Source organism: Merops nubicus, unplaced genomic scaffold (genome assembly GCF_000691845.1).
Source record: "Merops nubicus isolate BGI_N331 unplaced genomic scaffold, ASM69184v1 scaffold337, whole genome shotgun sequence".
Classification (NCBI taxonomy): Eukaryota; Metazoa; Chordata; class Aves; order Coraciiformes; family Meropidae; genus Merops; species Merops nubicus.
The window spans coordinates 32098-44727 of NW_008622081.1; the positions used below are offsets into that span (position 1 = coordinate 32098).

The 12630-nt window shown below is 39.9% G+C and overlaps 1 protein-coding gene across 1 annotated transcript; it reads right to left on the minus strand.

The window, feature by feature from the left end:
* Nucleotides 1–7752: 7752 nt before the first annotated feature.
* Nucleotides 7753–12475, minus strand: PLK2 (polo-like kinase 2; the record flags this gene model as incomplete). The annotated part of the gene is made up of 13 exons (XM_008944637.1): nt 7753–7944; nt 8064–8174; nt 8263–8392; nt 8485–8725; nt 8982–9105; nt 9730–9827; nt 10241–10388; nt 10478–10676; nt 10922–11017; nt 11433–11520; nt 11793–11922; nt 12108–12224; nt 12368–12475. Coding segments are annotated over 13 exons (1782 nt in total), but the record flags the coding sequence as incomplete, so codon positions are not given.
* Nucleotides 12476–12630: the final 155 nt, after the last annotated feature.

A 12630-nucleotide genomic window follows, 5' to 3' on the forward strand; every position in this document is an offset into this window, starting at 1 on the left:
CACTGCTGAAAGCTCAGGCTACTAAAGCCAGCAGTCAGTTCTGAAGAGATCACCCATATCTCATACACCTCAGACAACAACCACAATATCTCTCCCTGGTCACCCACCCCACATAGTCCCTGGCCAGTTACAAGGCCAGCTTCATGGAAACAGGGTGTTTTAGTTGCCATGCTTGTTGCTGAGTCATTAGCCTTCTTCCCTCTGAAGACTTCCAGCAAGGATACCAATTAGTGCAAATGGCTTGTAATTAGCAATGATGATTTTTGTAATGTGGATACCTTCTCAGTATGAACAGGAATGAGCCACCAACTCATTTCACATGAGGCAACCATCAGGAGGTAAAGATTTGCAGTTAATAAAGGCCCATGTGAGAATGAAACCAGTGACTCAGAAGAGTAATGCATTGTCTTGCAATACTGGTCCCCAGTGCTAGCACCTCTAATCTAACTGGATCATTGTTAATCCTTTGTTTTACTGAGAATGTGAAAAATTTCTAAACACTTACTTCACATTTAATTTCCTCAGAGATGCATATTATGTACAACAATTGTGCTGCTTTCTGACATAGCACCTTCTCCACTCTGTGGAAGGGAATTCACTCTCCCTGTGTGCCTTCTGCTTTCACCTGTCCTGCTCTGCTCCTGTCTCCTCCTGCCAGCACGCTGCCTGTGTTCAGAGTGTTCACTTTCACACTGCTAATCCTCTGCTTGACCCACTTCAGTGCTGCTGTCTCAGGTCTCCTGCCAGCAGGTGTGGAAAGGCTACTACTAAGTAGGTTTGAGTATCTCCCTTCTGTTCTCAGCTCTATCTCATATGCAAAAGCTCTAATTTTTCTGGTACTTTGAACTTCAATTGACTCATTCCCTTGTTTCTTGATTCCTGTTGCTATGTTTTCTCTGGACACAGCAGAGAAAACTTCCCTTGCTACTTCACCCCTGCTCCGTGCCTGCTTTTACCACCAGCACAGCATGCCAGCTGCCTTCTTGGTCATGTCCCGTCCCTTCCTGAGATAGTGCAACTTGGAGCTTGCTTCCATGAGCCGACGCTTACTTCTTCCCTTTTACTGGCTCATCATGGATCAGTTTCTCTATGGCTTTTATTCGCTATTATTTTCTCCTCCCAAACCCCCTCTCTTCTGCCCCTCCCCAGCGCCGCGATGACTCTTGCCCGCAGGGCGAAGGCGGCTGGAAGCGGGCCTCCCCGCGCCAGTCCCCGCACCGAGGCCTGTCCTGGGCCTGTTGCCAGCTCCTCTGGGGCTGCTGTGAGGCCTGCCTCGGGCCTGCCTGCTGCTGTCTCACCAAGCACCTCATCTGCCTGCCTTCCTGCAGTCTTCCCTGCCTACAGTTCCTTCACAGCACATTTGCTCTGGGGGAGGGTTCAAAACTGCATCTCTGCCTCACAGCATCTCCCCTCCCACATGTTGCCTTCTCAAGGCTCCCTTCCCTGAATCAGGGCTCTCCAGCACCGTCCCTTCTTCCTGGTGTTATGAGCTCCCTCACTTTTTCCAGAACCCCTCTGTAAACCCACATGTTCCCACATACCCTCTTGTGCCATGACTCACACTCCCAAGCTAACCTTCTAATTATTTTTAATTAACAATAACAAGAAGGAACTGACATGATGTGGAGATGATCAGATGTGAGGATGAGAAGCTCAGTGTAAATGCTTAGAGAGACAGAAACAGCATCATATACTACTGAATAATCCTATAATCGCTCTGTGTACATTCCCCTTTCCATAACCCCTGCCTGACACTATTACACCCTAAATCCTGTTATGAGATATCTAACCCTGATTGGAAGCAGAGACCACCCACTTCCATTTCCATAGGGGCTCAGTGCTTGCAGAGGTCAGGGCATCTGAAAATCTGGCTGGTATTTTTCATTTTCTATGTAAAACACCATACGTAACTGTTGCAGTCTGTGCTAATATATAATAAAAGGCATTTAAATTATCATGAGCTTGTCTCTACTGCCTTGGATTCCCTGTACTAAAAAGTCCAGCCTTTCCTGTTCCATCCACTCATTGTACCTCTCATGCATTTTTTGCTGCAGCTATTCATGACTTAATTTGATACCAGGCATGAGAAGCTGGCCTTGGGATGATAAGCAAATTGTTGTTTTTCCTTAGAAGATTAAACTTGCTTTGATGGCATAATCTTGCTTCCTTTCTTCTGGTCTCATTGACTATTCTCTGCTGCCACAGCCTATTTTATAATGCACTATTCTTCCCCCTTCTCCTCCCACTAGAACCAGTAGTCTTCACACACTGGAGCCAAAATGTCACTACAAAAGTCCTGTCTCTTTCTTTCCTCCATTAAATGCCAATTCAAACCCATAAACGTCCTTCAAACTTTTCAATGTCTTTATTTTATAATAAATAAGAAAAAAAAAGCCTTATTACCACTAGTTATAAATTACGTAGACTATTTTCAAGAGCAGAAAACTTTGTATGTGTAGAGTTTTCATGAATTGTCAGAGTTTAGCTATTAATTTGTTTCTAACGTTTCTGTCTGTGAAAGTAGTTTTTGAAACTTGAGTGGGAGCCTGTGCAGTCTTTGTGAGTCTGTAGTGAGATTGAAAAGGTGACTTCAATGTTTGCTGTATTTGTCTTGCTAGCAACATTGATGTGGTGGTCATTGATGTGAAATACTGTGAACTGAGTCCTTCAGAAGTATGATCCACAGGAGTTACGTGCAAGATGAACAGTTTCTAAATCAGTTATTTGAATTACAATAACACTTCGGAGTCATCTTTGTCTGAGAAGACATAGCTGTGTAACAGGTTACCAGACCCAAAGACCTTTAATACAGGTAAATATTTTAAATGAGCTGGTGTCTATTCCACAGGGAAAGATCTTGAGAAAAAAAAAAAAAAAAAAATCACAGTGAGAGTAGAAATGAGATCTCTACAAAGGGGAAAAAGGGATTATCGGGGACCTCTAAAAATAATAGTAGTAAAGCGCTAAATATGCTGTGGAACAAGCATCTAACTTTTTTTTTTTTTTTTTTTTTTTTTAAAATGGTTGAATTACAAAGAAAAAATTCTGAACTATTTATCCATTCAATGTCCACCATCAGAATATGAGTATTTCTCTGGAATAAATCTAACAGGTCAGCAGAGAGACTGGTGTTGTTCTCTGATGAGAAGACTACAAAGGTTTTGCTGAGGTCATTGGGAAGGATTGGTGAGGAGAAAGAGCATCATGCATGTTTTGAGCTTTGGGCTGGCTACCAGTTCACCCCACTTTCTTTTGTCCACCTCTGCCCAAGATTCTCAGTGTATGGAGAAATATTCACATCTACATTTGCTCAGGGAGCATACTTGTTCCACCCTTTGCTTTATCTGACTTTTGAAATTGTCAATGAAAAAATAACCAGTCATTTTCAGAAACATTCAAGACACGTAAGGGAGGCAGGGCATGGAGTACTCTTCATTTCTGGCTTGCCACAAAGGCAGCACTATATTCTGGCAAGGTGCTGCAGAGTTAATTAGTTTTTCCACTTAGAATCCTTCATGGAGGCAACTGTAAGGTACTTCATTGCTTTTTAACCTTTAAAGAAAAATTGTTTAGTAACTCCTTACTTGGGGACCAATAATGCTGCTGTGCAATGTACTTTTGATTTCCTTAAATCTTTTATGTTCCCATCATGACGGTGTAAGGTGTTTCTTCAAATAGTAAGTAAAAAAGAGCAGTTAATGGTCAATCTAGATAATACCTTACTCTTGTTCATATCACACCTACATGATTCTGACAGTGTTAAATATTTTTTCCCCCATGATTTCATGGCAGAGAAAAAAAACAGCAATGGTTTCCAACTTAGCCTAATTCTACGTCAGTATGACAGAATCTTTCAAATCAATTTTCCTTCCTTACTGAAGTTAGTTTACAGTGACAAATCTCAGAGGCTAAATCTTTAAATTCTATTGTGCCTTTCAAACACTGCTAAACTATATTTGTTTCAAATACTGTATATTTAAATTTGTTTAACCTCTCAGTTTGTATGTATTGGTCTAACATTGTAGCAATTCAAAGGCACGTCTGTCACTTTTGATGTTAATAAGGCATAAAGAGTACAAAAATAGAACAAAAATAAAGCTACTATGTCATGCATGATTCTGGTTAATTCCTTAGGAATGCATTTAGTTCATAATTATGTATAAGAACCTTTTTCTTTTCTTTTTTTTTTTTTTTTTCCTTAAATTAACTTTTACATTTAGAATCCAGTAATCAATCTAATCAGGCAGGAAATTCACAGTTATTGGTGGGCAGCTGAGGGATCATTCTCCAATCTGACTACTTTCAGAAGTAATGAAATAGCTTTAAAGTGACTGAAACTTTCTCTAGTTTCCTAAGTAACCTTGCCAATGTCAGAAAGTTTGTTCAATATTACAGAGTAGCATAGAACCCAAACTCTCAATTTTTTTTTATTCATATACAATATATGAAGTTAATTAATGAAATGGAATAATTTCAGAACACCTTAAATGTTCAATTCTTAAAGGAACAATCCTTAAATGGATTACAGAATGCCCTAGGACACTTGATGACTAGAGGCATCACTGCGTAATGCATTATGTTAATGTTGAAGCATGACCTATTTCAGTTGTTTCCTTGACTTGTTTGCTACTGGTAGGTTAAGCACACTGGCCTGTGCAAGTTTGGATGTATATTTGAAAAAAAAATGTACTTTAAGATTTGATGAAGATGTTTTGATAAGTGTACAAAAGATTTCTTTTTTCTTGGCAACGTTATTCCCTGTGTCCACTACTCATACCTGTAAAACCTCTGTGCTGACTTTCACCTAATCCTTTAATCCCCCCATTTTCATTCAAGTACATATGCTCCTAAGCTAAAGTCTTATGCTGTGTTTGCTCTTGTTTTCAGTATAGATGATTATGATCACTGCCTGAGAAGCATAAAATCCAGATGACAAAACTTTCTTTCAAGAGAAGGCAAGACATTCGTTATAGAGAGGCGTGGACAAGTACTTTTCTAATATTACTCTTCCTATATGCAGAATTACAACAGTGATGTTACATGATTTGGTAAAGAAGGTCAATTAGTGCACTACAGTGTCATGTCTAAGACAGGATCTGCCCTGGGAAAGAATTTAAGAATTTTTTTTCCTGATGCAAGTACTTATACTACAAATATTAGAGCAGCTTTCCCTTCTTGGGCTGAGGGACTACTAAGGTAGTGTGTTTTGAAAAGGGTACTTCCTAACATGATCTAAACACCTCTCTTATTTTGCACTATGAAAATAAAAAATGATGTAAGGATACAGAGCACTAACCAGAAAGATACAGGATTTAGAAAGCACCAAGCATCTTGGTACCACATAAACACATTGCATTCAAACAACTAATTCACATAACTGTATTTGAGTGAGGTGCATTACAACTGTCCAGAACCAATCATCATCCTACAGTAGGATTTGGGGCCTTTATACCTCTCTTAAACATCCTGCAGTTGGAAGTCAATTTATTTGCTTACATCAGGCTGAATTTCAGCCATAGAAAGATAATTTTGATACTTGAAAGAAATTCTAGCAGCTTTACTTCAGCATGCAGACAGTTTTTCCATTTGAAGAAGTTAGGTACTATATCTCAAGTATTTTTTATGTTTCAAATAGACACAAACTGTATGTTTATTGGTGCCATAAAAAAAAGTGAGGTCTTGCTTTTTGAAAAAAAAAGGGCTCAACAGTGGCTGTGTGTGTGCAGCAGAATGAGGTAAGTCATAGCCTCCCAGGAATAAAATCAATCAAACTAATTTGAAGAAAGTAGACATCTGGGAAGCTGAATTCTGCTCACTATAGCAAGTATATATTTAACTTCACTGAACTGCCTAGAGTTACATTAATGAATCCATACGAAGAACTCAATTATGTCTTCCTGTCTAGACTTGAGAAGTAAATAAATATTACCTAACGCATAGTATTCAATTCAAGGAAAACAATCACGTTTATACACACTTGATGCATGATGAAGCAAGCCAGTGATCCCTCCTCTGCTCACTAGTTTGGGTTGACATCTGCACTTTTGTTTAGTCTGCAATTTATTACATTGACTGCCTGCTTCTTGCATTCAGCTGCTTTGATGGAAACACTGATGGGAACTGATGTCTGCCTTCCAAAACAGAACTCACTCAGTTATATGAAGATTAATCCAAATAAGCAATTGAACTACTGCTTGTTGCTGCAGCAGAACAGTTGCTTGAGGATTGCTAGGTGTTTACGCAGGTCCAGGTGCTACTTAGGATCTAGAAAGAAGCCCAGCCCACAATTAGATATTGTCCCACTGCACTGAAGTCATCAGTCCTCAATTATCCCATCTGTTTTCATAGTTCAACTGACAAATGACAATTGCCTTCAGTTTAGGAAAGCAAATGGTCTAGTAAGTGTACATGTACGAGCAGTGGGATTGCACTAAGCATTAGGCCATTCCTATGTTTTCAGTTGTTATGAGCTCCTTTACATAGAAGTTAAAGTAAATCACAGATGATATTCAGTCTTTGTAACACTTGTGCTTGTCTGATTTTATCAACTTGGTATTATTGACTTTGAGTTTATTCAAAGTCAGCCTTCAATCTTCTAGTATTTTGATTTTCCTTTACTGCAGTTACCATTTAATGAAGGGTGGAAGGACAGCAATATGTATTTTATAAAATGGTAAAATACATTTTGCCATTGAGCTGTCAGGATACTTCAGTCCCTTGGTAAGAACAATGCTTCCACAAATAAGAGGAATAACTTATAGAGCTTGCTATCATAGCTGTTCTCCACCAGCCATCATCTGGAAGGAATTTCTTTGCAGTCTGTGTAAAACCTCACTAGTATTTGGACACAGTATCTTGAAAAGATCCATACTTTTGTTTTTAGCCCATAGGACAACCAAGTGGCAAGGCCTACATCATTACTCTGCAAGCTCTATCAGCAGCTGCTTTAGGGTTGTTGCTGTAATTAACTGTAGCATAGTGGTGCTTGTACCTACAAGCGTGTGTAGACACAGACAAACTGCTCAGTGTTAGAGCCTGTCAGTCCAATCCTGACATGCAGACTTTAAAAATGGCATAAAGAAAGCAGACCTACAAGACATCTGGTAATGCAAAACATGTTACACTGTACTGAAAGAAGAGTGGCATGATGCCTTAGGTTTCCATTTCTCTTTATTGCCGACATTCTTATTTAAAATGTCAAGATCCAAAAAAAAGTTGTGTAATAAATACTTCACTCTAGGCTGTAATAAATAAAAAAAATTATTAACAAGGAATGCACTTTGCCAGCCACAAGTGTGGTATTGTTTAAAAATTAGGGAAAAAAAAAAAAGAGTATGGCCATAGTTCACAGTTAAGCAGCCGGAAGCTGCTCATTACAGCTAATGGAGCCACCCCTTCCCTCCCTTTCCAGACGTGCATTCACAGTTTAACTCCATCAGAAACGCTCTCTTACAGAGCGAGCAGTAACACTGCCTAGAGTTCCAAGTCAAAAATACCTTTAACATACACATGAAACAAAGAAAACTATGGTCCAAATATCTCCTTGTCACACTGTTTTAGTCCAACAGTAGGCTTAGGCTTCTAATTGATGTGTGCCCAGCACACTATGACAGTCAAGTTTTCGTACCACTACACATCCACCATCAACATACTAGTTGCTCCACTATCCCCACTGTTTGTTGCTCCACTATCCCCACTGTCCATTTCACAGTGAACAAATGGGTCCACTCTGGTTTAACAGAGCCAGCCCCTTCAATTACATCGCTGCAGCAGCATGTTCAGAGCATATTCCATTCTGTGTTTTAGTTCCAAGGAGCACCCAGAAACCAGAAGAGTTGTCAGATGAAACGTTGTGGATATCCTCTCTTCATTAATGTAGGTAAGAAGATACTCCTCACTCTGATTACAAATGATGATTTTTGTGTGATCATGGTAGAAGTTCACCTGTAAAACAGAAGCAAGTTCCTGTTTGTATACTTTCTCTTCTCAGTGTGAGACTTATCCAGTTTTATTGCAATGAAGTATTTTAGAAACATTTTCTCTGGTGATGTGACCAAACTTACTTGAAATGTGCCATCATTGAAGAGCATCATTAATGCTTTATCAGATTTAAGCCACTGTAAAAGGTAAAGCCTGGGCCTGCGTACATCTGTTAGGCTGGGTAGATCTCCTCCCTAGGAAAGGGAACAGATGTTATTTTAAGCACTCAGTACACATTTAGTATATTTTTAGAGCTCAAGATCCAGAAAGAGATGAACTTACATCCATGAGGTTCTCTTCCATGTAGTGAGAGAAATACTTCAGTACAGTTACTTGGCTAATGAACTGTTCAGGAGCCTCTGTAGTGGAGAAGACAGAGCACTGGCCTAGCTCAGCATAGTAGTGGACTGTCCTGTAACAGCAGAAAGAAAGGTGGTTAGAGATGAAATAAGAGGGCTTCATGTTTAAACCTTAGTGAGCTGTCAGTTTTGTAATCATTCTTACTTTTTGTCTGGCAGAAGGCTCATATGTGTCCCATTGTTGAAAAGGACACTAACAGTGTGATCCGACAGCTGGTACCCAAAGCCATACTTGTTGGAGTAGTCCACCCATTTTGTGACCCACTGGAAGGATGCTGTCAGCTGCTCTTTGGGAATGCTGTCTGCTTCTGGCATTTTCTCCAGACATCCTCGCAATACCCTTGCAACTGTATCAGCAACACTTCCCATGGTACTGTCTTCCAGACCTGAAAGAGAAGGATTATTAGACTCGTAAGAACACTGAGAGCAGGCTTTCATTCTAAACCTTTCGGTTATCTATTTGTAATTCAAATTTTAGCCTTTATGGCTTTCCAGCTTTAACGCTTCCAAAACATTGGCTGTAAAATTTAGAGCATCAAAAATAAGACGGTGTAGTGGAATGCAGCTATTTATTTCAAGCTTCTGAGATGAAGAAAGTAAAAGTGAGATTTAGAATTAGAGATTACATTTTGCTGCACTTACATTCACTGCTACTGCTGCAGCTCCCCAAAGTTCCTCTGACTATCATCCGAATAGCGTCTCCAGCCTGCTTAGTTTCTGGCAATGCTCCTGGCTCTGCTACTGCTGTGGTAAGAGGTTGGATCTCCTAGAAGAAATGTCAGACAGACATCAAGCATAACACAAGCCAAGGTTTACACACAAGTTTTGCATGGCTCTCCTGTTTTTCAACAAGTGATAATTCTAGGGAAACTGGTATTAATGTTTCCAGCAAGTATAAAGAGCTTCTGCTATACTGAGCTTAAGAAGCATGCCAGGTCTTTCCATACTTTAGATCTTCAATTTGCATCTTGTGTTATTATCAGTCTTCTGCTCTCCTGCTGTAGCAGGAGAACAGCTGCATACAGGTCTGAACACCAAATACTAAGAGTTAAATCTCAGCAATTTATTCTTTAAGAAGTCCTAGTTAATCATGAAGTTCTGTATTTGGAACATTGGGAAAGAGCACCTGACAGACGAGTTACCACACAGGTGACAATGGAGTCTAGGTAGATACTATAATTACTCAAAAGCCAAAATTGATAGTTGGCCTACAAAGGCTACCACACTTTGGTGAAGCTTGGTTAAGCCCTCTTAAAGCATCTCTGCTAATCATCTAAGCTCGATTATGCTGTGTACAGGCCCAGCTCTGATATTCAAGTCAAATATAATTGATTATAGCTACTCCACCCAACCATTATTGGATTTTGAATTGAACTACACTTGCATTTACCTCATCTGTTCTGTGTTTGTGGGGCTGCGGGGTTATTGACATCTTCTTCAAATCATGCCTGAGCTTGTAGATTTCTTCATCTTCTTTAGTTAGTCTGTCTGTTATACAGGAAAAAATTTTAAAGTTGCATCGGGAAGCACTCTTCAATTACAGAAAGCCTAACAAGTCAGCTGCAGAAAGCACACTGTCCCCTTCCAGGAACTTCACCTAAACCTGCCAGAGTCACCCACAACAGAGGTGCCATTATACACATTACTAAGACCCCAAACACAAATAGACATTACAGACTAACAAATGGCCAATATAGATTGTAAGCAGGCCATAAGAAGCGTTTATTTACCCAAGTTGGCATAGGTTTCAGGCTGCCATCTATAGTTACTGATGAAGAAGTCTGACCTGAGGCAGCTCTCAGACAAACACAAGTGCTCCATTGCTAACTCACAGCTGTACATTACTAGCAAGCCATTAATGGCATAGAGACAAGTTCCAAGTGTAGCTACAATCCACTTACTATGTGCGTCGAAGTATCTGGCTTTATCTTTTTTACCACCGAAGAGAGCAGCAGCTGCTTTTTTGAAGAAATTTTTAGCAGGACTTGACAAATGGAAATCTGGAGCAGTGTGACAACAGCTAGCAGAAAGTCTGTCAGGTGTAAAGCCCTGTGGAAATGATATAAAAAACAATTTTTAGACCAGAGTCCATTTTCAAGGTGGATACTTTTTCAGCCAAAAGACTAGACAGTACAAACCTGTAAGAAAAACTCATGTCGAATTATTTCATCTAAACTGGGCCGGTCTTCAGGATTTTTTGACAACATGCTAGCTATTAAGTGTTTTGCAGGTGCCAGGAGAGATGAAGGCAGGCTGTATCTTGCTTCCCTTATACATCTGTATGTTTCTTTAAGGTTTGTGGTCTCAAATGGGGGTCTTCCCAACAGCATTGTATACCTGTTTAAAACCAAAGGAAACCAATTGTGTGGGGTCTTTTTTTTTTTCTCCACACACACCCACAATACTTATCTACAAGTACTGAAAAGGCTTTGTCCGTCTCCCAATGCGAAGGAGAATTTCAACACTTGGGCCACACATGTATAAAGGGCTGCAAACTGATACAGTACAACATCCCCTTTGAACTCTTAAAAGTCTAAGCCAGTGATAGAAAGATTTAATTTCAAAGGCAGCAAAGTACTTACATTACACAGCCTAAGGCCCAGATGTCAGATTCACAGCCATGCCCTTGTTTGTTGAGGACTTCTGGAGAGAGGTAATTTGGTGTGCCACATATTGTTCTGTAAATCAAAGAGGCCACAGAACCAGTTAGTATTTCAGATAAAAAGAGTAGACAAGCTATTTTTCACAGGGCAGGTTTTTCTCTCAAGTTCAGACAAGAGCTTAGAGACTCCTAAAGAGGAGTTGTATGAACATTACTAGTGTACAAGTGTTTCACTGTGTTCATGATACAGAAACAGCAGACTTATAGCTGCACTATTTGTCAGTAAAGTACCCTGCCCCTGGTATTTGCTGTTAATCAAGTGCTCAGAGGAAAGCAGAAGTCAAAGCACAGCAGCCTGTTTTCTAGCACGGAAAATCTTGATACCACAAGCAATTAGCTTTTGCTGTGGAATAGGATTTCTCATTTCTGAATCAATTTGTTCTCATTTACTACTAGACTTTAATTTTTTTTTTTTTTTTTGATGCTCCTACCTCCTCCTGTGCTCCAGTGGTTGCAGCCTAGCTGCTAAGCCAAAGTCACCCAGTTTCAGTTCCATGTTCTCATTGATGAAGAAGTTACCTAGCAGACACAAATTCTAGTTAGTCCCCTTCTTGCAAGGTTGGAATGCATTTGCCACAGGTGCTGACTCATACTTTATTCAAAGCCAGACACTAGTCAATTTTTTTTTTCCAAGTAGGAATGCTTAATGTCATCCTTCAAGCACTCCAAGTTTCCACTGTAAAGACAGACTGAGCCGATTCTACTAATTAAGCTACCACTGTACAAATGTAAAGTGGTACAATGCTGACAGGACTGGAGGTGTTTTGCAGTCGGTGAGGTGCAGAACTTACCAAGTTTAAGATCCCTGTGCAAGATTTCCTGTTCATGAAGATACTTTAGCCCTGACACAATTTGCCTGAGGTAATATCGTACTTCTGGTTCTGTCAATACCTTCCTTGCTTTTAAGATGTGAGCCATTGACTGCAGAAGAAAAACAAAAGCAGGAATGTACCCAAAAAACAAGCACAAGATTCACTTCAAACAAAAGTAAATCAATGCATGGAGAAAGAACTGAAGAAGCCACAAAAAACACCTTTAACACATCACATATTTAAATTACTTGCAGATTCCAGGTAAATACTGAATTTCACACATTTGATGCTCACCCTTCTACTGCAGTACTCCAGAAGAATGTAAATATTCTCTCTGTCTTCAAAGTAGTGATAAAACTGCACAACATGTCTATGATTAAGTGTTCTGTGCAGCTCAATCTCTTTGTCAATCTGAAGAGACAAGGGTGGGGAAGTGTCATTAGCTGCGCATCCACAGGCTGAGCAGACAGCTCCACCAGAGCCATTTCAGGAAAAGGGGTTGGCAATCCAGCACACAGTTTGAGGAGGAAAAAAAATAAATCAGGCACACACACCTTTACTCTCTGATGAGGTTTTGCTACTCTGCTGTGGGGAATGATTTTTGCAGCATAAACTTTATTTGTTGTCAAATCTGTCATCTCATAACATTTGGCGAATCCACCCTAAAGAGAAACACAGGAGAACAAGACAATTATAGCAGGTATGAAAGAAGTCCCACACTTAATCATTCATCAGCTCACGTATAAGTCAATGAGCAGAACTTCCTTAGCACAGGACAATTTGGTAAAAGACGGGTCTTGGGTTCACGGTCAGTCTG